Source organism: Zonotrichia albicollis, chromosome 22 (genome assembly GCF_047830755.1).
Source record: "Zonotrichia albicollis isolate bZonAlb1 chromosome 22, bZonAlb1.hap1, whole genome shotgun sequence".
Lineage (NCBI taxonomy): Eukaryota > Metazoa > Chordata > Aves > Passeriformes > Passerellidae > Zonotrichia > Zonotrichia albicollis.
In genome coordinates, this window is record NC_133840.1 from 2,770,799 (window position 1) to 2,795,977 (window position 25,179).

Sequence of the window (25,179 nt, forward strand, 5' to 3'; positions counted from 1 at the left end):
ATCTCACTATATATCTCACTATATCTATTTTTATATATTCAGATTTAATGCAATTATTTACTATACATTCTGTTATACATATCTCATTATGTATCACATTATGTATCTCATTATGCATCTCATATCATTATATATCTCACTATATATCTCACTATATATCTCACTATATCTATTTTTATATATTCAGATTCAATGCAATTATTCATTATACATTCTGCTATTCATATCTCATTATATATCTCATCATATATCTCATATTATTGTATATCTCACTATATATCTCACTATATATCTCATATCTATTTTTATATATTCAGATTCAATGCAATTATTTATTATACATTCTGTTATACATATCTCATTATGTATCTCATTATGTATCTCATTATGTATCTCATTATGTATCTCATATCATTATATATCTCATATCATTATATATCTCACTATATTTTTATATATTCAGATTCAATGCAATTATTTATTATACATTCTGTTATACATATTTCATTATATATCTCATTATGTATCTCATTATATATCTCATTATGTATCTCATTATGTATCTCATCATGTATCTCATATTATTGTATATCTCACTATATACCTCACTCTATATCTCACTCTATATCTCATATCATTATATATCTCACTATATATCTCACTATATATCTCACTATATCTATTTTTATATATTCAGATTCAATGCAACTATTTATTATACATTCTGCTATTCATATCTCATTATATATCTCATATATCTCATTATGTATCTCATCATATATCTCATATCATTATATATCTCACTATATATCTCACTATATATCTCACTATATCTATTTTTATATATTCAGATTCAATGCAACTATTTATTATACATTCTGCTATTCATATCTCATTATATATCTCATATATCTCATTATGTATCTCATCATATATCTCATATCATTATATATCTCACTATATATCTCACTATATATCTCACTATATCTATTTTTATATATTGAGATTCAATGCAATTATTTATTATACATTCTGCTATTCATATCTCATTATATATCTCATCATATATCTCATATCATTATATATCTCACTCTATATCTCACTCTATATCTCATTCTACATCTCATATCATTATATATCTCATTATATACCTCACTATATATCTCACTCTATCTATTTTTACATACACAGATGCAATGCACTGATGTGTAAATGTGAATTGGGATGGCAGCACTTCCCTCTGCACTGTGAGTGCCCACACAGGTGCTGGGGGCATGGACAAGTGGCACCAGCAATAAAATTTATAATGCACATTTCTCCAGCCTGCTGTGTCTGCTCTCCATGGCAGGCACAGCCAGCTTTGGGTTTGCTTTTTTTCATTCTTTCCAAGAAGAATTCCTGGAAGTTCAGGATAAGATCTCATTTCCTGCCTGAGCTCTTGGAGCTGCTGAGCCCCAGCAGGCTGGGATGCAGAGGTGGGGGCACTGAGGAGCTCCAGAAAATCAGAAAATCCTAAAAATCAGAACTTGATTTTTATCTCCCAAACCCCAAACCCTGCTGCAGCCCTGCTTCTGCACACAGTCCATTAAACCCCAGGAAACTTCCTGGAGGTTAAATAAGGAAACACATTGTGCTGCTGAGGAGTGTCCTTTAATCCACACAAAACATCAATTTAAGCCTTAGATTTGAAATTCTTGCAGTGAAACCTTTTGGTTTTTACCTGTCAATAGCATTGCACTGGTAAAGTTCCTTCAGAGCTTCCAAAATGTGTCTTTCCTCAGGTGGGTCCAAATAGGGAAACCTAGGGTTAAAAATGAAGTCGATTTGTTATATTCATATTTATGAAAATAATTTTTAAATATTTAAAATTTTATTTTAAATTATTTTAATAAACTTTATTTGTTATTTTTAAAATTTTTAAATTTAAAATTTATTTTATTTATTTTAAATTATTTTAATAAACTTTATTTATTATTTTTAGAATTTTAAATTTAAAATTTATTTTATTTATTTTAAATTATTTTCATAAACGTTATTTATTATTTTTAAAATTTTTTAATTTAAAATTTATTTTATTTATTTTAAAGTTTCAAATATTTATGAAAATCATTTTTAAACCTCTCCAATGCACGTCTTCTAACCAAAGTCAGATAATCAGAACAATCATCTTATGTGTGTTCCTGTACAAACTCCAGCTGAGGAATTTCTGATGACAAATCCCAGCATGGCACACACTAAACTGCATTTTCTACTCTTCTATGGTCTTAAAACTATAAAATTCCAGAGAGATGAAACTTTTTGGGTATAAAAATGCAGTACTTTGAGGATTTGAAGTATTTAAAGGTGTAAAAACCAGTATTTTAAGAATTTTAAAGGTATAAAAAGCAGTATTTTAAGAACTGTAAGTATTTAAAGGTGTAAAACTCAGTATTTTAAGGATTTTAAGTATTTTAAGATATAAAACTCAGTATTTTAAGTATTTAAAGGTGTAAAAACAAGTATTTTAAGTATTTAAATGTGTAAAACCCAGTATTTTAAGTATTTAAAAGAATGCTAAAAACCAGCATATAAGGATTTTAAGCAGTTAAAGGTCTAAAACCCAGTATTTATGGGTGTTAAGTATTTAAAGGTATAAAACCCAGTATTTTTAGGATTTTTAAGCATTTAAAGATATAAAAACTAGTACCTTAAGGATTTTAAGTATTTAAAAAAACACTTTAAAAAGTATTTTAAGGATGTTAACTATTTAAAGATCTAAAACCCTGCATTTTAAGAACTTTAAAGGTATAAAAAGCAGTATTTTAAGAACTGTAAGTATTTAAAGGTGTAAAACTCAGTATTTTAAGGATTTTAAGTATTTAAAGATATAAAAACCACTATTTTAAGTATTTAAATGTGTAAAAACCAGTATTTTAAGGATGTTAAGTATTTAAAGGTCTATATCCCAGTATCTTAAGGACTTTGAGCATTTAAAGATATAAAACCCAGATATAAAACCCAGTATATAAAAACCAGTATATAAAATCCCAGTATATAAAAACCCAGTATATAAAAACCCAGCTATAAAAACCAGTATTTTAAGGATTTTAAGTATTTACAGATATAAACCCCAGTATTTTAAGTATTTAAATGTGTAAAAACCAGTATTTTAAGGATGTTCAGTATTTAAAGGTCTAAACCCCAGTATCTTAAGGACTTTAAGCATTTAAAGATATAAAACCCAGTGTATAAAAACCCAGTATATAAAAACACAGTATATAAAAACCAATATTTTAAGGGTTTTAAGTATTTACAGATATAAAACTCAGTATTTTAAGTATTTAAATGTGTAAAAACCAGTATTTTATGGATGTTCAGTATTTAAAGGTCTAAACCCCAGTATCTTAAGGACTTTGAGCATTTAAAGATATAAACCCCAGTATATAAAAACCAGTATATAAAAACCCAGATATAAAAACCAGTATATAAAAACCCAGTATATAAAAACCAGTATATAAAACCCAGTATATAAAAACCCAGATATAAAAACCAGTATTTTAAGGATTTTAAGTATTTACAGATACAAAAACCAGGATTTTAAGTATTTACAGATATAAAAACCAGGATTTTAAGTATTTAAATGTGTAAAAACCAGTATTTTAAGGATGTTAAGTATTTAAAGGTCTATATCCCAGTATCTTAAGGACTTTAAGCATTTAAAGACACAAACCCCAGTATTTTAAGGATTCTAAGTATTTAAATATATAACTTTTTATGGATTTTATCTGCTGGCATGGAGGGGAGAGCAGCACAAAGCTGATTGCAGTGTCCCACTTGGCCGGGGCCCTAATCCTGCCCTGGCCCTCCTGGAGCAGAGCGGGATAATCCCCAGGGAGCTCACCTGATGACATCGTGCACGGAAAGGCATTTCAAGGTGAGGATCACAGATGTCAGGCTGGTCCTCCTGATCTCTGGCACGGTGTGCTGGGGCATGCACTGCTCCCAGAACTCCCTGCTGTACAACACAAAACATTTCCCCGCCGACGTCCGGCCCGCACGCCCGGCTCGCTGCTTGGCTTCACTCCTGCCCAAAAAAACCAAAATTCAAACTCTTCATCCCTTCTAATACCACTCAAACAGCACAAAATGTCTCTCTTTATAGCTGGAAGAGGCATTCCTGCAATGGAATATCCAGTTGAAAAATCCAGCTGAAAGATCCAGCTGTGCAAGAAATAAAGAAGAATTTCTGCGCATTTTTTGGATGCCGCCATATTCAGCCAGCCCTGCCCAGACAATGCCAACTCCTCCTAAATATTTTTAGGACTAAATATTTTTAGGACTAAATATTTTTAGGACTTTTAGGAAGTTGTATATCCTGAAGTGCTTTTTACTTGGTTTTATATTGGTTAGATGTGCTGGGGCATGCACTGCTCCCAGAACTTGCTGCTGTACAACCCAAAACATTTCCCCGACAATGTCCAGCCCGTGTGCCCGCTCGCTGCTTGGCTTCACTCCTGCCCAAAAAAAACCAACATTCATTCCTTCTGGTAGCACCCAAACAAGCACAAAAAATGTCTCTCTTAACAGATGGAACAGGTATTCCTGCAATGAAATATCCACTTGAAAAATCCAGCTGTGCAAGAAATAAAGAAGAATTTCTGCGCATTTTTTGGATGCCGCCGTATTCAGCCAGTCCTGCTCAGACAATGCCAACTCCTCCTAAATATTTTTAGGACTAAATATTTTTAGGACTAAATATTTTTAGGACTTTTAGGAAGTTGTATATCCTGAAGTGCTTTTTACTAGATTTTAAATTGCTCAGGTGTGCTGGGGCATGCACTGCTCCCAGAACTCCCTGCTGTACAACCCAAAACATTTCCCTGCTGATGTCCAGCCCGTGTGCCCGCTCGCTGCTTGGCTTCACTCCTGCCCAAAAAAAACAAAATTCAAACATTTCATCCCTTCTAATACCACCCAAACAGCACAAAATGTTTCCCTTTACAGATGGAACAGGTATTCCTGCAATGAAATATCCACTTGAAAGATCCAGCTGTGCAAGAAATAAAGTAAAATTTTCGTGCATTTTTTGGATGCCGCCGTATTCAGCCAGTCCTGCTCAGACAATGCCAACTCCTCCTAAATATTTTTAGGACTAAATATTTTTAGGACTTTTAGGAAGTTGTATATCCTGAAGTGCTTTTTACTTGGTTTTACATTGCTTAGGTGTGCTGGGGCATGCACTGCTCCCAGAACTCCATTCGGTACAACCCAAAACATTTCCCCAACAATGTCCGGCCCGTGTGCCCGCTCGCTGCTTGGCTTCACTCCTGCCCAAAAAAAACCAAAATTCAAACCCTTCATCCCTTCTGGTACCACCCAAACAGCACAAAATGTTTCTCTTTATAGCTGGAAGAGGTATTCCCGCACAGCAGCTGAAAAATCCAGCTGTGCAAGAAATAAAGTAAAATTTTCGTGCATTTTTTGGATGCCGCCGTATTCAGCCAGCCCTGCCCAGACAATGCCAACTCCTCCTAAATATTTTTAGGACTAAATATTTTTAGGACTTTTAGGAAGTTGTATATCCTGAAGTGCTTTTTACTTGGTTAGGTGTGCTGGGGCATGCACTGCTCCCAGAACTCCCTGCTGTACAACCCAAAACATTTCCCTGCTGATGTCCGGCCCGCGCGCCCGGCTCGCTGCTTGGCTTCACTCCTGCCCAAAAAAAAACAAAATTCAAACTTTTCATCCCTTCTAATACCACCCAAACAGCACAAAATGTTTCTCTTTACAGCTGGAAGAGGTATTCCTGCAATGAAATATCCAGTTGAAAAATCCAGCTGAAAGATCCAGCTGTGCAAGAAATAAAGTAAAATTTTCGTGCATTTTTTGGATGCCGCCGTATTCAGCCAGCCCTGCTCAGACAATGCCAACTCCTCCTAAATATTTTTAGGACTAAATATTTTTAGGACTTTTAAGAAGTTGTATATCCTGAAGTGCTTTTTACTTGGTTTTACATTGGTTAGATGTGCTGGGGCATGCACTGCTCCCAAAACTCCCTGCTGTACAACCCAAAACATTTCCCCGACAATGTCCAGCCCGTGTGCCCGCTCGCTGCTTGGCTTCACTCCTGCTCAAAAAAAACCAAAATTCAAACCCTTCATCCCTTCTAATACCACCCAAACAGCACAAAATGTTTCTCTTTATAGCTGGAAGAGGTATTCCTGCAATGAAATATCCAGTTGAAATATCCACCTGAAAGATCCAGCTGTGCAAGAAATAAAGAAGAATTTCTGCGCATTTTTTGGATGCCGCCGTATTCAGCCAGCCCTGCTCAGACAATGCCAACTCCTCCTAAATATTTTTAGGACTAAATATTTTTAGGACTTTTAGGAAGTTGTATATCCTGAAGTGCTTTTTACTTGGTTTTACATTGCTCAGGTGTGCTGGGGCATGCACTGCTCCCAGAACTCCCTGCTGTACAACACAAAATATTTCCCTGCTGATGTCCAGCCCGTGTGCCCGCTCGCTGCTTGGCTTCACTCCTGCCCAAAAAAACCAAAATTCAAACCTTTCATCCCTTCTAATACCACCCAAACAGCACAAAATGTTTCTCTTTATAGCTGAAAGAGGTATTCCTGCAATGAAATATCCACTTGAAAAATCCAGCTGTGCAAGAAATAAAGAAGAATTTTTGTGCATTTTTTGGATGCTGTCGTATTCAGCCAGCCCTGCTCAGAACTCAGACAAAGCCAATTCCTCCTAAATATCTGTGACTTTTAGCAACCACTTTTTACTTGGTTTTAAATTGGTAAATTAAAACCAACTGAAGTGGTTTTTAAATCTTAAAATGGTTTTAAAGCCTTAAAGTGTTTTTAAATCTTAAAGCGGTTTCAAACCGTAAAGTCGTTTTTAAACCCTTGAGTGATTTTAAACCTTAAAATGGTTTTTAAACCTTACAATGGTTTTTAACCTTAAAGTGGTTTTAAGCCTTAAAGTGGTTTTTAAATCTTAAATTGTTTTTAGACTTTAAAGTGGGTTTTAAATCTTAAATTGTTTTTAGACTTTAAAGTGGTTTTTAAACCTTGAAGTGGTTTTAAATAATGGGGCTTTGAGGTTGCTGCCTATTTTTTAATTTATTTATTTTTTAACACAGAGCATCACTGCCAGAGCAGCTCCCAGAAACAATGAGTGAGTGACATTTTTCACTTACTTTGAGATGGGAACAACCTCCAGGATGTCCAAACCCACTCTGGGATTATGGTTCAGCTGCTTCACAAAGCCACTGTCCACCACATATCTGAAATCCAGAGAGGTAAAAACCAGGGAACTGACACATGGATTTCATTAAAAAATACATTTATTCTACTTAGAGCCTGGTTATTCAGTAGATTTGACTTCAAAATAGATTCAAAAATATTGGTCACCTCTAAGACTATAATAATATTAAGGGTTTTTTTACTGCTCAAAAAAAGGCAATTGTAGCAGAATAAATGTGTTTTTCCAAACCCACACCTTTCTGAATTATTCCCTCTGCTATGAGAGACAGAAATCAATACCTGACTCCTTCAATGGTCAGAGATGTTGCAGCAATGTTTGTGGAGACCACACATTTTCTGATGCCTCTGGGGGCTGGCAAAAAGATCCTTTTCTGTTGATCTAAAATGACAGAAAATGATGATGTAAAATAAGGTGACAAAACAAAATAAAATAAAGCGATATAAAAAGAAACAATATAAAATAAAGCAATGCATAATAAAGGAAAGTAAAACATAAAGTAAAGTAAAATAAAGTATAAAGTAAAATAAAATATAAAATATATGAAATATATGAAATAGAGATGAATATATGAAATAGAAATGAAATATATGAAATATATGAAATATATGAAATATATGAAATAGAGTAAAATAAGTCAAGTAAAATTAAGTAAAATAAAGTCAAGTAAAATAAAGTCAAGTAAAATAAAGTCAAGTAAAATAAAGTCAAGTAAAATAAAGTCAAGTAAAATAAAGTCAAGTAAAATAAAGTCAAGTAACAATATAAAATAAAGCAATGCATAATAAAGCAAAATAAAACATAAAGTAAAATAAAGTATAAAGTAAAATAAAATATAAAATATATGAAATATATGAAATAGAGATGAATATATGAAATAGAAATGAAATATATGAAATATATGAAATAGAGTAAAATAAAGTCAAGTAAAATAAAGTCAAGTAAAATTAAGTAAAATAAAGGCAAGTAAAATAAAGTAAAATAAAGTCAAGTAAAATAAAGTAAAATAAAGTCAAGTAAAATAAAGTAAAATAAAGGCAAGTAAAATAAAGTCAAATAAAGGCAAGTAAAATAAAGTCAAGTAAAGTCAAGTAAAATAAAGTCAAGTAAAGTCAAGTAAAATAAAGTCAAATAAAGTCAAGTAAAATAAAGTAAAATAAAGGCAAGTAAAATAAAGTCAAATAAAGGCAAGTAAAATAAAGTAAAGTCAAGTCAAGTAAAGTCAAGTAAAGTCAAGTCAAGTAAAGTCAAGTAAAGTCAAGTAAAGTCAAGTAAAGTCAAGTAAAGTCAAGTAAAATAAAGTCAAGTAAAATAAAGTAAAATACAGTAAAATACAGTAAAATACAGTAAAATACAGTAAAATACAATATGAAGTCATCTGGGCTTTCAGTTACTCAATATCCCCTTCCTACCTGAGGATCCTGAAGTCACATCCAGACTTGGATCTGGATTTTGACTGGAGCCTCAAGCAGAGAAGGCTGAAGTTTGATTTAGTTTATGAATAACCCCAAAGTGCCCCCAAGGGGTCCCTTCCCACCCTTTTCCCAGCCCAAACATTCAATCTGATGAGGATGATATCCATCACCAGCCCTGCAGCTCACACTGCTGTGCTGGAGGGAGGTTTGGGCTCTGACCTGTGGACATGGAGCCGTAGAGGGGCAGGATGAGGAGCCCCTCGACAGCGCGGTCGTGCACCTCGTAGCGGTAATCGATGGCCTCTGCTCTCCTGAAAAGCACATCACAGGCTCTCTCTATCTCATTCTGCCCTGAAAGACACACAAGAGCATCTCAGTCACCTCATCAGCTACAGCTCTGCGTTCCTGGTTTGCAACACCTTCAAAAGAAATTGTTTTGTCAATGTGTAATATGTCAGCATCATTAAAATGAGGAATTCATGAGAGGGTTTGGGAGGTGACATCCAGCCTTTCCACAGGGCCTCCCACCAAGGATCTGCCTTAAAAGATTAGATATCTTTTTATTAGATATTAATATTAGATATTAGATATTAGATATTAGATCTAATATCTAATATCAGTTATCCATCCATATCCACAATATCTAATATCTAATATCCATGCATTGCTGTAGGATTTTACAACTAAAATAATTCATAATTAAAATAAGGAATTAACGAGAGGGGGTTTGGGAGGTGACACCCAGCCTTTCCACAGGGCCTCCCACCATGGATTTGCCTTAAAAGATTAGATATCTTTTTATTAGATATTAATATTAGATATTAGATATTAGATATGGGCTTGGTCCATGCATTGCTGTAGGGTTTTACAACTAAAATAATTCATAATTAAAATGAGGAATTAATGAGAGGGGGTTTGGGAGGTGACACCCACCCTTTCCACAGGGCTTCCCACCATGGATTTGCCTTAAAAGATTAGATATCTTTTTGTTAGATATCAATATTAGATATTAGATATGGGCCTGGTCCATGCACTGATGTAGGATTTTACAGCTAAAATAATTCATAATTAAAATAAGGAATTAATGAGAGGGGGTTTGGGAGATGACACCCAGCCCTTCCACAGGGCTTCCCACCATGGATTTGCCTTAAAAGATTAGATATCTTTTTGTTAGATATCAATATTAGATATTAGATATGGGCCTGGTCCATGCATTGCTGTAGGATTTTACAACTAAAATAATTCATCATTAAAATGAGGAATTCATGAGAGGGTTTGGGAGGTGACACCCACCCTTTCCACAGGGCTTCCCACCATGGATTTGCCTTAAAAGATTAGATATCTTTTTATTAGATATTAATATTAGATATTAGATATTAGATCTAATATCTAATATCTATTATCCATCCATATCCACAATATCTAATATCTAATATCCATGCATTGCTGTAGGATTTTACAACTAAAATAATTCATAATTAAAATGAGGAATTAATGAGAGGGGGTTTGGGAGATGACACCCAGCCTTTCCACAGGGCCTCCCACCATGGATTTGCCTTAAAAGATTAGATATATTTTTATTAGATATTAATATTAGATATCAGATATTAGATATCAGATATTAGATATCAGATATTAGATATGGGCTTGGTCCATGCATTGCTGTAGGATTTTACAGCTAAAATAATTCATCATTAAAATAAGGAATTAGTGAGAGGGGGTTTGGGAGGTGACATCCAGCCTTTCCACAGGGCCTCCCACCAAGGATTTGCCTTTAAAATTAGATATCTTTGCATTAGATATTAATATTAGATATGGGGCTGGCCCATGCATTGATGTAGGATTTTACAGCTCAAATAATTCTTCCTCCCTGAATTAACAACAATCTAAACCATGCAGACAACACAGAGTCAATCTGGTTATTCCTGAAACACTCTGAAATTACCGTTGCACAGGACTTTGTGCACCAGCCTGCACCTTTCCCTTCTCTCTGCTCTGGGGAAAAGCAGGCAGGCTCTGGAGGCTTTTCTGCTTTGCTGGCAGTGCCATAATTCACCCAGGAAAATTCTCACCTGTGAGGAAAACCAGGATGTCACCTTCTGGTTCATTTAAGTGAACATCCAGGGCGACCTTCACAGCCTGGAACAAACAACAAACAAACCACAATCAGTTGAAATCTCATTTAATTCACCATCCCAACTGATCCTCCCCTGCTTCCTGCAGAGATGCTGAGAACACAACAGAACAGCTCATTCCTCCAGGTGAAAAATATCCCAAAAGCAGGGAAAACAAACCTCTGTGACATAGGCAGAGCTGCCCACATCCCTGGGGCTCAGCAGGTTGCAGAATATCTCCTTGACAGGGTAACTCCTGCCTGGAATGTGCAGCACTGAGCAGTGGCCAAAGAACTCAGAGAGTTTCTCCACCTCCAGGGTGGCTGACATCACCACCACCTTCATGGCTGTCCTCCTGCCTGCCGGCTTCTCCTGCAGGAACAGCTTCTTCAGCAAACCAAACAAAATATCCTGGCACAAAAACACAAACAGCTGATGTTAAAACCCTGGTTTTCCTATAAGAGCCTGAAAAACATGGAAATTTGATGATTTTATCCCATTGATAGAGTGAAAATCACACATTCCAGGCCTAAGCATTCTGAAGAAAACCCACTTTTGCCCTGGATATTTTGGTTTCTAGAGTTTAATGATTTTTTTACCAGCTCTCCTCACAGCACCAGTGTAACTCAAACCCCTTTGTTTTTCATTTTTACACTCTCTTGGTCAAGTCATTTGTGAGAAGTTACCTCAGCCCCATTTTTCATCCCATTTTCCAGCCATGTCCCCTGACTGTGTGTGCACCCTTCCTTGCTTTTATTTATTGCAACGACCTCAGCAAGTTTATTTTCCTCTGTGCTGCTCTGAATCACAAATCTGCTCCTTCCAGCACTTCAGCTCAGTTATTTGCCATTCCCTCAGATGCCTGAGGGCAAACTGGGATTCAGGAGATAATTTTTTCTTTTCCCAGCTGGACAGGGAGATGGTTTGCTGGAGCAGGAGGTTGTGTGACACACAGCACAATCTCCTGAGGTCTCAGTGACCTCAATGTCCCTTTGCTGGCCACACAAGGGTCAGGGTGACCTCTGAGAGCTTTTGGGACTCAGGTCTAGATGCTTCCATGGACCCAACAGCCATAATCTCTCTGCACAGTCACATACACACCCTAAAAAATATTGGACAAGACAGGTCTTTGGGCTTTTTATGGTGTATTTTGTGTTGGTGGTATTCTAGAAAGTTCTGGCTTCAAACTCCTGGGAATTTTGGGAGAGTATTCAACAGCCAGCAAAGTTTTAACTGCATTTAAATGCAACAACTACAAAAATTCCAACACTATTAGAGGCTACATCTTATTTTCAATTTGTGCAGCATGGACTGAACAAAGCAGCAGAAGGACAAAGCACATCCATGGAAGGACAAAGCACATCCACTCAGGTCTAGATGCTTCCATGGACCCAACAGCCATAATCTCTCTGCACAGTCACATACACACCCTAAAAAATATTGGACAAGACAGGTCTTTGGGCTTTTTTTGGTGTATTTTGTGTTGGTGGTATTCTAGAAAGTTCTGGCTTCAAACTCCTGGGAATTTTGGGAGAGTATTCAACAGCCAGCAAAGTTTTAACTACATTTAAATGCAACAACAACAAAAATTCCAACACTATTAGAGGCTACATCTTATTTTCAATTTGTGCAGCATGGACTGAACAAAGCAGCAGAAGGACAAAGCACATCCATGGAAGGACAAAGCACATCCACTCAGGTCTAGATGCTTCCATGGACCCAACAGCCATAATCTCTTTGTACAGTCACATACACACCCTAAAAAATATTGGACAAGACAGGTCTTTGGGCTTTTTATGGTGTATTTTGTGTTGGTGGTATTCTAGAAAGTTCTGGCTTCAAACTCCTGGGAATTTTGGGAGAGTATTCAACAGCCAGCAAAGTTTTAACTGCATTTAAATGCAACAACTACAAAAATTCCAACACTATTAGAGGCTACATTTTATTTTCAATTTGTGCAGCATGGACTGAACAAAGCAGCAAAAGGACAAAGCACATCCATGGAAAGTCAAGATCCCCCAAAACCCCTTGGGGATCGTGCTGAAGTGAAAGGAAGGGACAAACAGAGCACAGAAAAGGAGAAACAGTGACCCAAAACCCAGCTATGAGAGACACTCACAGTGCTGAGGCTCCTCTCGTGGGCTTCATCCAAAATGATGACGCTGTACTTGCTGAGCAGGGGTTCAGCCAGGATGTGCCTCAGCAGGCACCCGTCGGTCATGTACCTGATGGCAGTGTCCTGCAAGGGCAGCCACAGTCACTGCCAGCCTGGCCTTTCACCTCAGAGCAAACTCTTCTACACAGGTCACACATTCATCCACCACAAGGATTTCCCTTAAAAGATATTTTTGGGCTTGACCCATGTGTTTATATAAGATTTTACAGCTAAAATAATTCTCATTGTGCTCACGTTTGCCAACGTTTCACCTGCAAGGTGCCCAAAAACCTCCCTCAAATGAGCCAGGGGACACCAACAGCCCCTTCCCAAAGCTCTGGGACAGCCCCCTGCCACCTGGGTGACCCTGGCACATCCCTGGGCACCACAAGGATTTTCCTTAAAAGATATTTAAGGGCCTGGCTCATGCATTGATATAGGATTTTACTACTAAAATAATTCTCATTGTGCTTATGCTTGGCAATGTTTCACCTGCAAGATGCCTCAAAAACCTCCCTCAAATGAGCCAGGGGACACCAACAGCCCCTTCCCAAAGCCCTGGGACAGCCCCCAGCCCCCTGGGTGACCCTGGCACATCCCTGGGCACCACAAGGATTTTCCTTAAAAGATACCTAAGGGCCTGGCTCATGTATTGATATAGGATTTTACAGCTAAAATAATTCTCATTGTGCTCACACACAGCAGCACAGGTGCTTGGCAATGTTCCACCTGCAAGGTGCCCAAAAACCTCCCTCAAATGAGCCAGGGGACACCAACAGGTGGGACACAAACCTTCCCAAAGCTCTGGGACAGCCCCCAGCCCCCTGGGTAACCCTGGCCCACCCCCAGGGCACCACAAGGATTTTCCTTAAAATATTTCAGGAAATATTTAAGGGCCTGACGCATGTATTGATGTAGGATTTTCCAGCTAAAATAATTCTCATTGTGCTCATGTTTGCCAACGTTTCACCTGCAAGATGCCCAAAAACCTCCCTCAAATGAGCCAGGGGACACCAACAGCCCCTTCCCAAAGCTCTGGGACAGCCCCCAGCCCGCTGGGTGACCCTGGCCCACCCCCAGAGCAGCCCCCAGGTCCCACCTCGCAGGTGCAGTCGTCGAATCGCACCTGGTACCCCACGAGGGTGCCCAGGGCACAGCCCATCTCCTCTGCCACCCTCTGTGCCACCGACACGGTGGCCACGCGCCGGGGCTGGGTCACACCGATGGCTCCGTGCTCGGCCAGCCCTGGGGGGACACAGAGTGAGAAACACCAATCATTAGCTCGGTTTTTAACATTTTAAAAGTTTAATAGTGATAAAATGCTTATAAAAATAGTAACGTAGAGAAATAATAATTCGGATAATTGGGATTAGGACAATATGAGACAGTAGAAACAAAGAGTTACAGACAGTCTGGGCACCTCTTTCTGGGCAAAATAAACCTGAAAAAGGACACATGTTAACAGAGGATTAACCCTTAAAAACAACAGCCTGTTGCATATTCATACAGCTCATCCATGATGCATAAATTCCATTCAAACACAGGATTCTGCCTGGTCACCATCAACTTCTTCCTCTGAATCCTAACAGCGCCTTTGAGGCATGAAGCAGTTCATTTCTTCTGATAATGGGGCAATAAATTCTTTTTCTCTGAAAGATTCAGGTGTCCTGTGGCTGCTATCTTGCTGCAAGTCCTTTCTTTTAAAAAGTACCTTCCATAGCATAGTTTCTATTTTAACACTTTGTTATAACCTAAAACTATATTTACCACACTACTTAAGTGAATTAATACAGCATTACTTTATGACACAACACATACAATATTCATTTGAATATTTGCGAAAAGCCAAGCATAAAATACACATTTTTCACAGAAGGGACATTAAAGATTATCTCGTTCCACCCCCTCTTGGAACATCTTCCACTATGACAAGTTGCTGTGAGTCTTCTACAGCCTTGGATGCTCCCAGGGATGGGGCAGATTCCCTGGGCAGCCTGTGCCAGGCCCTCCCATCCTCACAGGGAAAAATTCCTTCCCAATATCCCTCCTGAGCCTCCTCTCTGGCAATGGGAAACCATTCCCTGTGTCCTGTCACTCCAGGCTCCTTCAGGTACTGGGAAGGGCTCTAAAATCACCGGGAAACCTGTGCCAGTCCCTCCCATCCTCATAGGGAACAATTCTTTCCCAATATCCCACCTGATCCTGCTCTCTGGCAATGGGAAACCATTCCCTGTCACTCCAGGCTCCTTCAGGTACTGGCTCTAAAATCACCCCTGGAGCCTCCTCCAGCCTGAACACCCTCAGTGATTGTGGCACATTGGGTTGTGCTGCTCCAGGTCACTTTATAACGCGTACCCACAGTTCGTTTTTTTTTTATTTAAAAGGTTTAACCGAGCCACCTCCTCTCACCACTTCCCAGCCCGAAGCTGCGTCACCCGTGAGGGGACAGGGGCACAGCCGGATGAGTTTATGGTGCTCGTGTCCCACATCCGCAGCCCGCGGAGCGGCGGGGGGGGGTTCCGTTACCTGCCTCGTAGAGGTACCTGGGCAGCTGCGTGCTTTTACCGCTGCCCGTCTCGCCGGTGACGATGAGGAAGGGCCGCTCCCGCACGGCCTCCACCAGCTCTCGGCGGGAGCGGCGGATGGGCAGGGCGGGGCCGTCCATGGCGGCTCCCGGGGCTCACCTGGAGCTCACCTGAGGGTCACCTGAGGCCCCGCCCACGCGCGCCCCCGGCGGGAACCCCCCGTGCGCGCCCCCGCGCCCCGCCGGCGCCGCGCGCATGCGCGCCACGCCCCCATAGGTCACCGCCTCCTCGCTAAGCCACGCCCCCACGCAGCTTCCCGCCTCTTCCTTAGGCCACGCCCCCCCACTCTCCCCGAGGCCCCTCACGGCGCCTCAGAGTCACGGAATTGCCCAAAAAATGATAAAAATCACCAAATTACAAAGTGCGAAGGGTTGGAAGGACCTCGAAATCAATGATCCCGCCAGATCAGCCTGCTCAGATGTATTTTGTGACAAAACCTGAGCCTTGAGTCCACACGTAAATGTCCTGATGGAACGACCCTGATTAGGAAAACACATTCTAAAATCTAAGGGAGAAGAAACCATCTCGAATTCTGTTATAAATAATTTCCATAGGTCAGCTAAATGTCATTTGTGTTGCATTAAAGTAATACTCTCTTTCCATAGGTCAGCTAAGTGTCATAATGTGTTACATTAGGCTGTTACACAATATTGAACAAAACACAACTGTACACATGTAGAAAATAGTAAAATATTGATAAACAAACCTGCTGCACTAAAACTTCTTCCTTGAGAGAGAAAAAGCACTTTGATGTTTTATCTTTTTATACTTTCAAGCCTAATCAACAAGAGACGAGATTCAATCTCTGAAACAGAGAGCGGCCAACAAGCTCTAAGTGATGTGTTAGAAAAAAACAAATTACTTGGTAGAATTTTAAAAGTTTAGCCTTGGATATGTTCCAATGATCTCAGACTTAGGGGCAGCTTAACAAAGCTGTGGGGAAAAAAAGGGTACCATTGGTAGTGGACACAAAGAATGCAGAATTTAGGGGACATCTGGCAGAACTGCCAAGATGTGGAAGAAACTGATAAACCCAAATGAGCTCCAAGTGGGTAAAAGGTAATTCTGGTAATTCTGTGACCACCCACCCAAGAAACCCACTGACCCCAAAGAGAAGGACTCAGCACAGCACTAATTAGCGTCAGAAGTAAATCATTAACTGGTAGAAGATAGAATACTAATTAACAAGTGGACTGTGTGACTGGTGGCAAATGAACACTAATTCCTTTGTGTGGTAAAACGTGTAAACAGTAAAAAGTTTTGATGGTTGGGCTGCCTGCTCTGTGAGGTTCACCCAGGCTTGGCAAGGCTGAAATAAATAATCAATGTCCCTCTGGTACGTGCAGGTATCGCTGTGTTGTGCTCTGGGTAACAAATGTGATTTTAAAGGACATGAATAACCCAAAACTCGCTGTGATGAACAAATGAAGGCGCTGCTGCTCCGCCTGTGAGTTCACAGCCGGCCTGAAGATGGCATACACAGAACGCTGAACACACACCAGCCGCAGTCCAGCTCCCCTGCTTTCCCCAAAATGCGATTTTTATGGTGAATTTTGCCCGTAGCTCAGTCCTTTCTCCCCTCACACGCTGTTTTTCACCCTCCATTGGCCTCTATCAGTGAAAAGAAGCACACAGTAAATGTGGTGTCACACCAGGAGCAAATTCAGGCCACCCACTGAGTCTGGTTATCCCAAATTCCCTCAATTTTTGCCTCTGGCACAATGGGAGAAATATTTCCCCACTAGGAACATGCACTCTGAGGCTTGGAACATATTCCATCAGTTCCATCAGTTAGCTCTGTCTAACCTACAAATAATTGTTTAGTCTGCCAACAAGCAGGCATTGTAAAATCCCACACTAAACAGGGTTGTGACAGTCTGACAAAAATAGTGGAATGTGCCAATACACTCTATGTTGGTACACTCCTTTATGGAAAATACCAAATTTATTGAATCACCATTTACTTATGTCATGTTGCCACTGGTAATTTACAGTTAATGGTGATCATATACACATTTGAAACTGCAAACACACCCTTATTTCACTTTTTGCTGTGTGTTTGCCAAGAAATATTTAATGGTTTTAATAGACATACATTTATGGAGACACACTTGCAGTCTGCATGATTTTATTTAAATCACATCTTTCTTTTGGCAGACACAGGGCTAGGTAAGGTTTTTCAATTCTCTTTTTTTTTCCTGTTTTTTTTTTCGTCCTCCCAGCCTGGGAATAGCAGATTTGGTTTTAATCAACCTCTTTGTAGTGTTGAACTTTGTCCTCCTGGAATACAGAGCCATTCATTGAAGGATTTCCCCCTGTCTAATAAACATTAATGAAGCACACTTTACAATTCCCCTGTGATCTTATCTCAGTTTCACAGATGGGGAAAACAGAAACAAATTAAGGGGTCTGCACACGCCACAAATCAAAGGCAGAGCTGGGGGAAGAACCCAGGAATCCCAGCACAATTCCCTGCTCCAATAACTGAGAAACGTGCTCCCATCCCTGCAGCTGCTCTGGCACAGGGCAGCTTTGTTACCTTCAGGCCATCCAGGAAGAAGAAAATTGCTCTTTTTCCTGAGGTTTAGCTCCCCACAGAATTGCAAATCCTGCGAGGTGGCAGAGGGCTCGTGGCTCTGCTGGATTATCCCTCAGGATGTCTTTATTCCCTTCTGAGCAGAGGATCTCTTTTCTTTTCTGATTAGCAGAGATCTAGCAGGATGTGGGGAATATTCCAGCCCCTGCTGGTACACCGTGGGGTTTATCCATCTTTCCCAGGGGAGAATCCTGATTTCCTGGGGAATTCTCATCTCCTACCTCTGGACAGTGTGGTCCATTCCATGTGCCTGTGAGGAAAACCACATCTATTAATTACATCCAGCAAGGAAAGGCAGGTAATTGCCTTGAGCCTGGAATTTCTAAGTAGGGCCACTTTCTAGCAGAACAATCCCCGAGCTGTGGTTTCAGCAGAGACAGAGGAAACCAATGTTCCCTGCAAGCTGCACTCCTGTCAGACACCCAGCAGTTTTTCTGACAGCCAGGATTTTTGTGGCACTGGCTGTGAGTCATTATTGAAGAAGTGTTATTCTTAAAACAGAGGAAGAATACTGGAAAAAAGGAGGTGTTAGACAGGAAAAAACCCAAACCCCTTTCTCACCTCCATCTGCTGTCTTGCAGTGCTTTGCTACCAAACATTTACAAATTGACATGTTTTATTGCAAATCTTGCTCTGCTTGTTAAAAAAATGCTTCTTTTTGAAGACACAATCAGACATTTAGCCTTTCTCCCCTGCCATGAATATATTTTCCTTGTGTTTAGCTCCATGGAAAACAACAATTCCTACTGTGCAGCCTTCTGCCTCGACAGCCAGGTAATTCCTAACTGCACTCCCAGGTTTCTGCTAAAAACAGGCTGCAGGAAATACAGCACTGGCAGGAACCTGGTTTAGTTTGTTCTGCAGGTGGGCAGCGTCCAGCCAGATCCAAACTGGGAATTGATCTGGTGGAATTAAATATTTTTGTGCTGGAGAGGGATTTGCAGTTCTGTGCTGAGAGCCCATCTCAGCATTGAGGAGCTCCCGAGCCAGGTGTGAGCGAGCCATGGCACAAAGGGTGACAGAGCTGCCACAGCAACTGCTCATCCTCTTGTTGGTGTGCTCACAGCCCTGCCCAGCTCACCCCAGGCTGATCCATTCCCCTCCAGCTGCTCTGGAGCTGTGTCTGCACATGGACCTGCAGTGAGTCACAGTCACACTCTCGGGTCTCTGTGCCCCAGTTCCGCAAACCTTTCTGCACAAACATCATTGTACTCAGCACAGGAGACCTGGTGTACTCACTGCAGGCCTCGACTGATGTTCTTACAGCCCTGCTTTCTCTTTAAAGTTGGTCTGGGAAGTGATTTTGTTGATTGACCCCCCTCACACATCCGCCTGCTTCACCCTTTTTAAATTTAACTCCAGTGTCAGATGTGCAGCTGTTTCCGAGGCCACATCCATGAATGATTGCTGCTCCTGCCAGGTGCAAGCCTGAATAAAAAGGTCACGGGCTGGGGAGAGGATTAAGCTTTGGCTCAGCTGTTTGCATTCTCACACAGAGCACGGGCTGTCCATCCATCTGTCTGTCAGCCCTCACACACCATGCAGACAGGTGAGGAGCTGAACGTTGGAAACAATTCAGTGACGCTCGTACAAAGCCACTACGCCGTGTCTGTGGTTTATAAAAAGCTCCCCCAGCAATCCCCCAAGCAGCCCTTGGATCAGTGAAATGATCTGTGCAGGAACATAAATGCAGAATGGCATGGGAACAGTCTCCCTGGAGACTGGGGCAGGGCAGACTGGAGAATACCTAAATCTCTAAACGGTGTCTGAGATTTTTCATGTTAAACTGGAACATTTCCTTCCCACACTTACCTAAGGAGATGAAGGGAGGCAGCTTATGGGCACTTAGCACATACACTGAGAGCAAGCAGGGAAAAAATCCAGGAGGCAGGGAGCAGATCCATCCCCCTGGATCTCCACCTGAGGCATTCCGCTGATTCAAGGCCTTTTGTACCTGCAGCAGTGAAAGCTCTTGGTTATTTTAAGACCTCCTCACGCTTGCACTTCTGTTTCAACCCATGGGAGGCTTCCAATCTATTTCTGTGTATTAGTAATCCTTCCTCTTCTGACTTCCTTATCAAATGTGCAAAACAATCAATAATTCACTCAGGCCCTCCATTCCCATTAGAGTGCACCCACAGCTGTGATTTAAATATATTTCTGTGGCTGTAGAATGAGCATATATCCTAAAGTGCCCTGGAAATGCCCTCTTACACATGACAGCATCTCCTGCCACCCAAAGTAGTTTTATTTCTCCAGCTGTTAAATCTAGGACAAAATACTACTCTTTTGTTCTATATTAAGACCATGGAATAACAGCAGCTGACTTCCCAGCCTCTGTCCTCGTGGAGGGGAGCAGCAGGATGAAGAATTAACCCCTGGCATGAGCTTTTCTCTTGCTAAGTCATTAAGAAAAGCCAGATCTCCTTGATGCTCTCCTGGATAACAGAAAACTGGAGGTTGATGAGCTGGGGGTTGCCTTCCTCCCCTTCCCATGGCCCTCACCACACACTGTAGGTCCAGGTTCACCTGAGATTTCCTTCCACAGCCTTCTTTGGAAGGACCTGAGGCTCATGTAGCTTAATTAAGGATAAAAAAGCAGATTTGAACTCTGCTTCCCCTTACCACAGATGCTGTCACACCTCCCAGGAATGAACTCATCCCTTACACCCTCATTTTGGAGGGAGGGCTGAGCTCTGGGAGATCAAGTGACTTGACCAGATCTCCAGGAGTCACAGAGAGTGTCCAGAGTAACAGATCCCCAAGTGCCACATCCCCCAGACTTCAGAGATCTGTACAGACCAGACAAGTACCAAAACTTCTTACCAGAGACAAGGACAGAGCTGTCAGAGCACAAACTCCCCGAATATTTTATCTGGGAATCCACAGCCTCTCCCATTTCCTCTTTAACCCTTCAGTACCATCAGCTCTGTGTGTGCACAACATCCAGAAAGGAGGGCAGAGCACGGGGCAGCCACACACGTCCTGCTACTGACTTCACTTCTTCCACCAGCTCTGGAAAAAAACAAAAACAAACCCAAATCCCTGCTCCAGCATAACTGTGGCTCGGTTATTCATGGATCTTAAATCTTACTCCTTCATGAATTTTAATGTGCAGTCCATTTTCTTCCCACTAATCCTTCCTACATTAGGCTGGAAGCCTTTCCAGACTGAACATTTGCCCTCCTTCGCTTTTCTTTCCCTGCGGCTGCCTGTCCCCAGGCACTGCCCTTGTCTCTGCTGGGCTGGCACTGAACTTCAAGCAACATGAAAGTGTTTTCTTATCGGATCCTCCAGTTCTGTGCATCCCTGGCAGAAGCAGCAGGGTGGCTGCCCTGGGAACTGCAGCTCTTTATTTTGCCCACGATTTGGATTTGGCAAATCTCTGTTGTTTGAGGCAACGCCTGTCTGCGAGTCTTTAGCACCATGCTTTTATAAATCCTTTTTTTCCAGCTAAAACCTTCTCCACAAGTCATCAGGAAGGGGTGAAAGCCTTTCAGGAAATTCTCCTTTCCAAGGAATTCCTGATGAGTGGCACACAAGAGCAAACCACAGGCAGTTCCACACCACCACAAGCTCCGAGATGCTGAACAGCCCCATTTAAAATGAAATCTGGTTAAAAACCAGACAGAACCATGAGATACTCCCATATCACCTTCTGCAAAATGCAGTTTGAGCCTGTTCTTTCAGTACTAAATTTAATCATTTGTTCAGCTGAAGTGATGCTTCCAAAGGGAAGATACCAGTTTGGATAGAGGAGGAAGCCACCATTTCCCATGGAGACATCCCTGAGGAATCATTGTGCCCTGAGGAGTGGAATCTACAACAAATTGAGGCCAGATGCTCTGGCTGTGTTAAATTGCTAAGAATATCTCAAACCCATCCCCTCCATGTGTCTCACAGAACCCTTATTAGATGAAAAAGAAATATGGTACAGTTCTCAGCTCTGAACTTCTAAAAATACGAGAACTTTGATATATAAATGCATGTTGAGGAGCTGGCTGGCACCGACTACAAATGTTCCCAATTGCCTTTAATTCCACACACTTGCAGAACCAGTGGTGAAATTTCTTTTCCAGGATATCCAGAGCACACCCAGTGCTCCAAGGATTCCATCCCTGGGGACACTTTGTGTGCCATCAGTGCAGCAGGCAGGAATGAATCGGGCTGAAAATCTGATTTGATTTAAACAACACTGACCTGATGAGGAGAGAGGAGTCTGAAGCAAATCCCATCTGTTCCTTATTTCTATAACAGGCAAGCTAAAACCCTAAATCCACACAGCTCTGAGCTTTGAAGCCAAATTTTGCAGCTTGAGTCCATTACTAGCAAATGATGACTGCTAGCCCAGCTCCTTTAATTGGAGGCTGGGATTTATAACTCAACATTAAATGAAGGAGACACATTGCATGGTGACTAACAGCTAATTTGGGAAGGCATTTGGAGACAGAAATTCATGGGTTGGTGAATCAATTGGCCCACCTCTTTGCTCCCCATAAAGTTATTATCAAAACCCTCATGGTTAATGATGTTCTGAGGGTTAACTGATGTTTGAGAACCCCTCAGATGCTCCTCAGCTGTTGGGGGCTAATAAAACCCTGCACTAACTCTCTTAGTTATTGTATTGTTACAGTTTTTGCTGGGTTTTTTCCAGCAATTTGATGTCAGGAAAAAATCTAATCCATAAAGCAAGCAGCTTTTTAGCTTTGTGAAAAATAAAAGTGAGCATATTCAGAGAAAAAAAAAAAAAAGTCAGGTCTCTGTCCTTTAATTCCCATGAACAAAGCTGGAGAAGGCTGGTCCCCAAGTGAGGGTGGAATTTGGCAATTCCATTCCCATTAGTGCAGAGCAAACCCCTTAAATGTATAATGGCTCAAGGACAATGTAGATTGGAAAAATAAGCTTGGAACTGTTAAGGCACCTAATTATTTTCCATCCATCTACCTTCACATTAAACCCCAGGGTTTGAGGCTTCCCTGGCTGCTGGGGCAGCCACTGAGTTTATTGAGTTTTTGAAGTGATGCTCTGTTTATAGAACTGCAATTACTCAGTCTTGGCCTTTGTTTGGAGAAGAATCCCTGTCCATCCTCACTAATGGCTTCTTCTGATCTCATCCAGTGTGGAGGATTTCCTGAGCATATTAAAAACATTCTTCACTCTGCCTTTTTAGTTTAGCCAAAGATTTAATGACTCCAGCATAAGAACTGTGTGTTTGAACTGGATTTGCTCCCTGACAGCTGATGCTGTGCACTCTGTTCCCTGCGTGTGCTCACAGGCACAAGGGGACTGCTTGAACTGCTCCCATCTGAGATTTTTTTGGGGTAAGAACCTGTGAGGGTGGTGAGGAGGTGTGGCTGCCACAGCCCTGGAAGTGCTCAAGGCCAGGTGGGATGGAGCTCTGAGCAAGCTGATGTTTTTAAAGAGGTTAAAATGCTCACTCATCTCACTCATCTTGTAAAATGTGCACAGCAAAACCAGACTTAATTCCCTGCAGGACACATGGGCAGCACTTGCAGCCACCTCGTCCTTTGGCCAGGGAGAGGCTGGGATGTAACTGCAGTTACTGTTTGCCAGAGTGGGGCATTTTCATGGTAGGTTTAATTTTACTTTCTATTACTGGCCTTACACAGAGAAAACAACCCTGCAGGGCATGAGGGAGGGCAGGCCAGCAGTGCAGGGCATCTTCTCCTCTGCTGCAGTTCCTGGAGGAGAGGAGGTTAATTAACAAATTGTAATCAGTGCCTGGGGGAGATCAGCACCTGAACACCTTTTGGAGGGTGCTGTGGGGCGATTTTGGGGTGCACACAGCTCATTAAACCCATTCTTAAACATTCAGAGCACTATTTCAGTGTAGACATTAAAAAAGGACACCTCACTACCCCTGCCCGCTTCTCCAGACTTCCCTTCCCCTCTCAAAAACAAAAAAACCGGGGGAAATGGAAAAACAAAATAGATAACTCTCACTACTGAACTGCAAAACAACATTTCCCCCCCCAATTCAATATCATCCATTAAGCCTAAACTAACTTAAATCTATGTCAAGCATAGCAGAAGTGTTTACAAACAAACCACTAAAGCAGCTGTGTGACCAAAATTTCCTTCAGCCCAAATATTTTTCACCCTCAGACTGATCAGACACGTCTGAGACACACGTAATAACTCCCACCGGTGCACTCTGACAGGCTGCTGCTGATTCCCCATAATTCCTTTTTTGTGCTGTGAAATATCATCTTCTCTATCTAAATCAAATTGATCTTTTCACCCAATCTATTTGACAGATCTACCATTTAGTATTCAATTACCATTTCAAGAATAAAACCCGTTTGTGATGCAGACACCAGGAGCTCGTGCTGGGGGCTGGGGTCTGCATCAACCCTGAGGCTGCCGTTATTTTTTTATGAAGACCAAGTTAATTCTGAAATATGAAAAGAATGGAAATAGGCACAAATATGCCAATTTATGCATTTGGCTCTCCCCCTAGCATTTTTGATTTTCCTCTCCTTCTTTCCCCCATCCCCTTGAGCAGCTCAGGATGGCTGTGTGTCAGGAGCAGCTCAAACGCCTGCGAGTCCAGAGCAGCCTCATAAATTCCCATCCTGCTCTTCCCAGATGCATAAGTGTTTTTAAGTGCAGTATAGAGGTTTATCCTCATTTAACCACTCATCTCTCAATTTTTGATCTCTGAAGGCTGAGATTTCAATATTGAATAAGATTATAAACCTTCGTTTTCATGAGCTTTCATGATTTGCTGCCTTACCACTGCACAGAGATCCTAGACCTTGCTGAAGATCAGCTCCTATAAGCCAAGAAAGTTGCTCAACCAGTTCTTTCAGAGCTGGTTCTTTCATAAAACTTTATTTCCAGAATTCTGGTTTGGTTTTTTTTTTTTTTTTTTTTTTTCCTTCAGTTTGAATCCTGGTAGGATGTTTTAGGCAGCTGCATTTTAATCTTTAGCATTAATTAGCTTGGTAAAGTATAAATAAATATATATATTTATTTTTATATATTCTTATAAGTATATATAAAGTATAAATAAATAAAATGACAATCCTGACGAAAG

General features: G+C 40.8%; 1 protein-coding gene across 4 annotated transcripts in view; it reads right to left on the reverse strand.

The window, feature by feature from the left end:
* Positions 1-25,179, reverse strand: part of DHX40 (DEAH-box helicase 40) — a 33,208-nt gene that overhangs the window by 7,740 nt on the left and 289 nt on the right. Inside the window, exons 2-14 of one of the 4 annotated variants that reach the window (XM_074557052.1) lie at positions 23,741-23,821; positions 20,946-21,134; positions 19,932-20,073; positions 18,063-18,369; positions 14,038-14,183; positions 12,903-13,022; positions 10,964-11,194; positions 10,742-10,808; positions 8,889-9,020; positions 7,536-7,635; positions 7,190-7,276; positions 3,881-4,063; positions 1,721-1,801 (exon numbers count right to left, since the gene is read on the reverse strand). In XM_074557052.1, coding sequence (XP_074413153.1) covers positions 1,721-1,801; positions 3,881-4,063; positions 7,190-7,276; positions 7,536-7,635; positions 8,889-9,020; positions 10,742-10,808; positions 10,964-11,194; positions 12,903-13,022; positions 14,038-14,100 — 1,064 coding nt within the window. In that variant the 5' untranslated portion in view covers positions 14,101-14,183; positions 18,063-18,369; positions 19,932-20,073; positions 20,946-21,134; positions 23,741-23,821. Of the gene's footprint in view, positions 1-1,720; positions 1,802-3,880; positions 4,064-7,189; positions 7,277-7,535; positions 7,636-8,888; positions 9,021-10,741; positions 10,809-10,963; positions 11,195-12,902; positions 13,023-14,037; positions 14,184-15,464; positions 15,741-16,924; positions 18,370-19,931; positions 20,074-20,945; positions 21,135-23,740; positions 23,822-25,179 lie in introns of those variants that run through there. The other 3 variants (XM_074557050.1, XM_074557048.1, XM_074557049.1) reach the window with 3 other exon arrangements.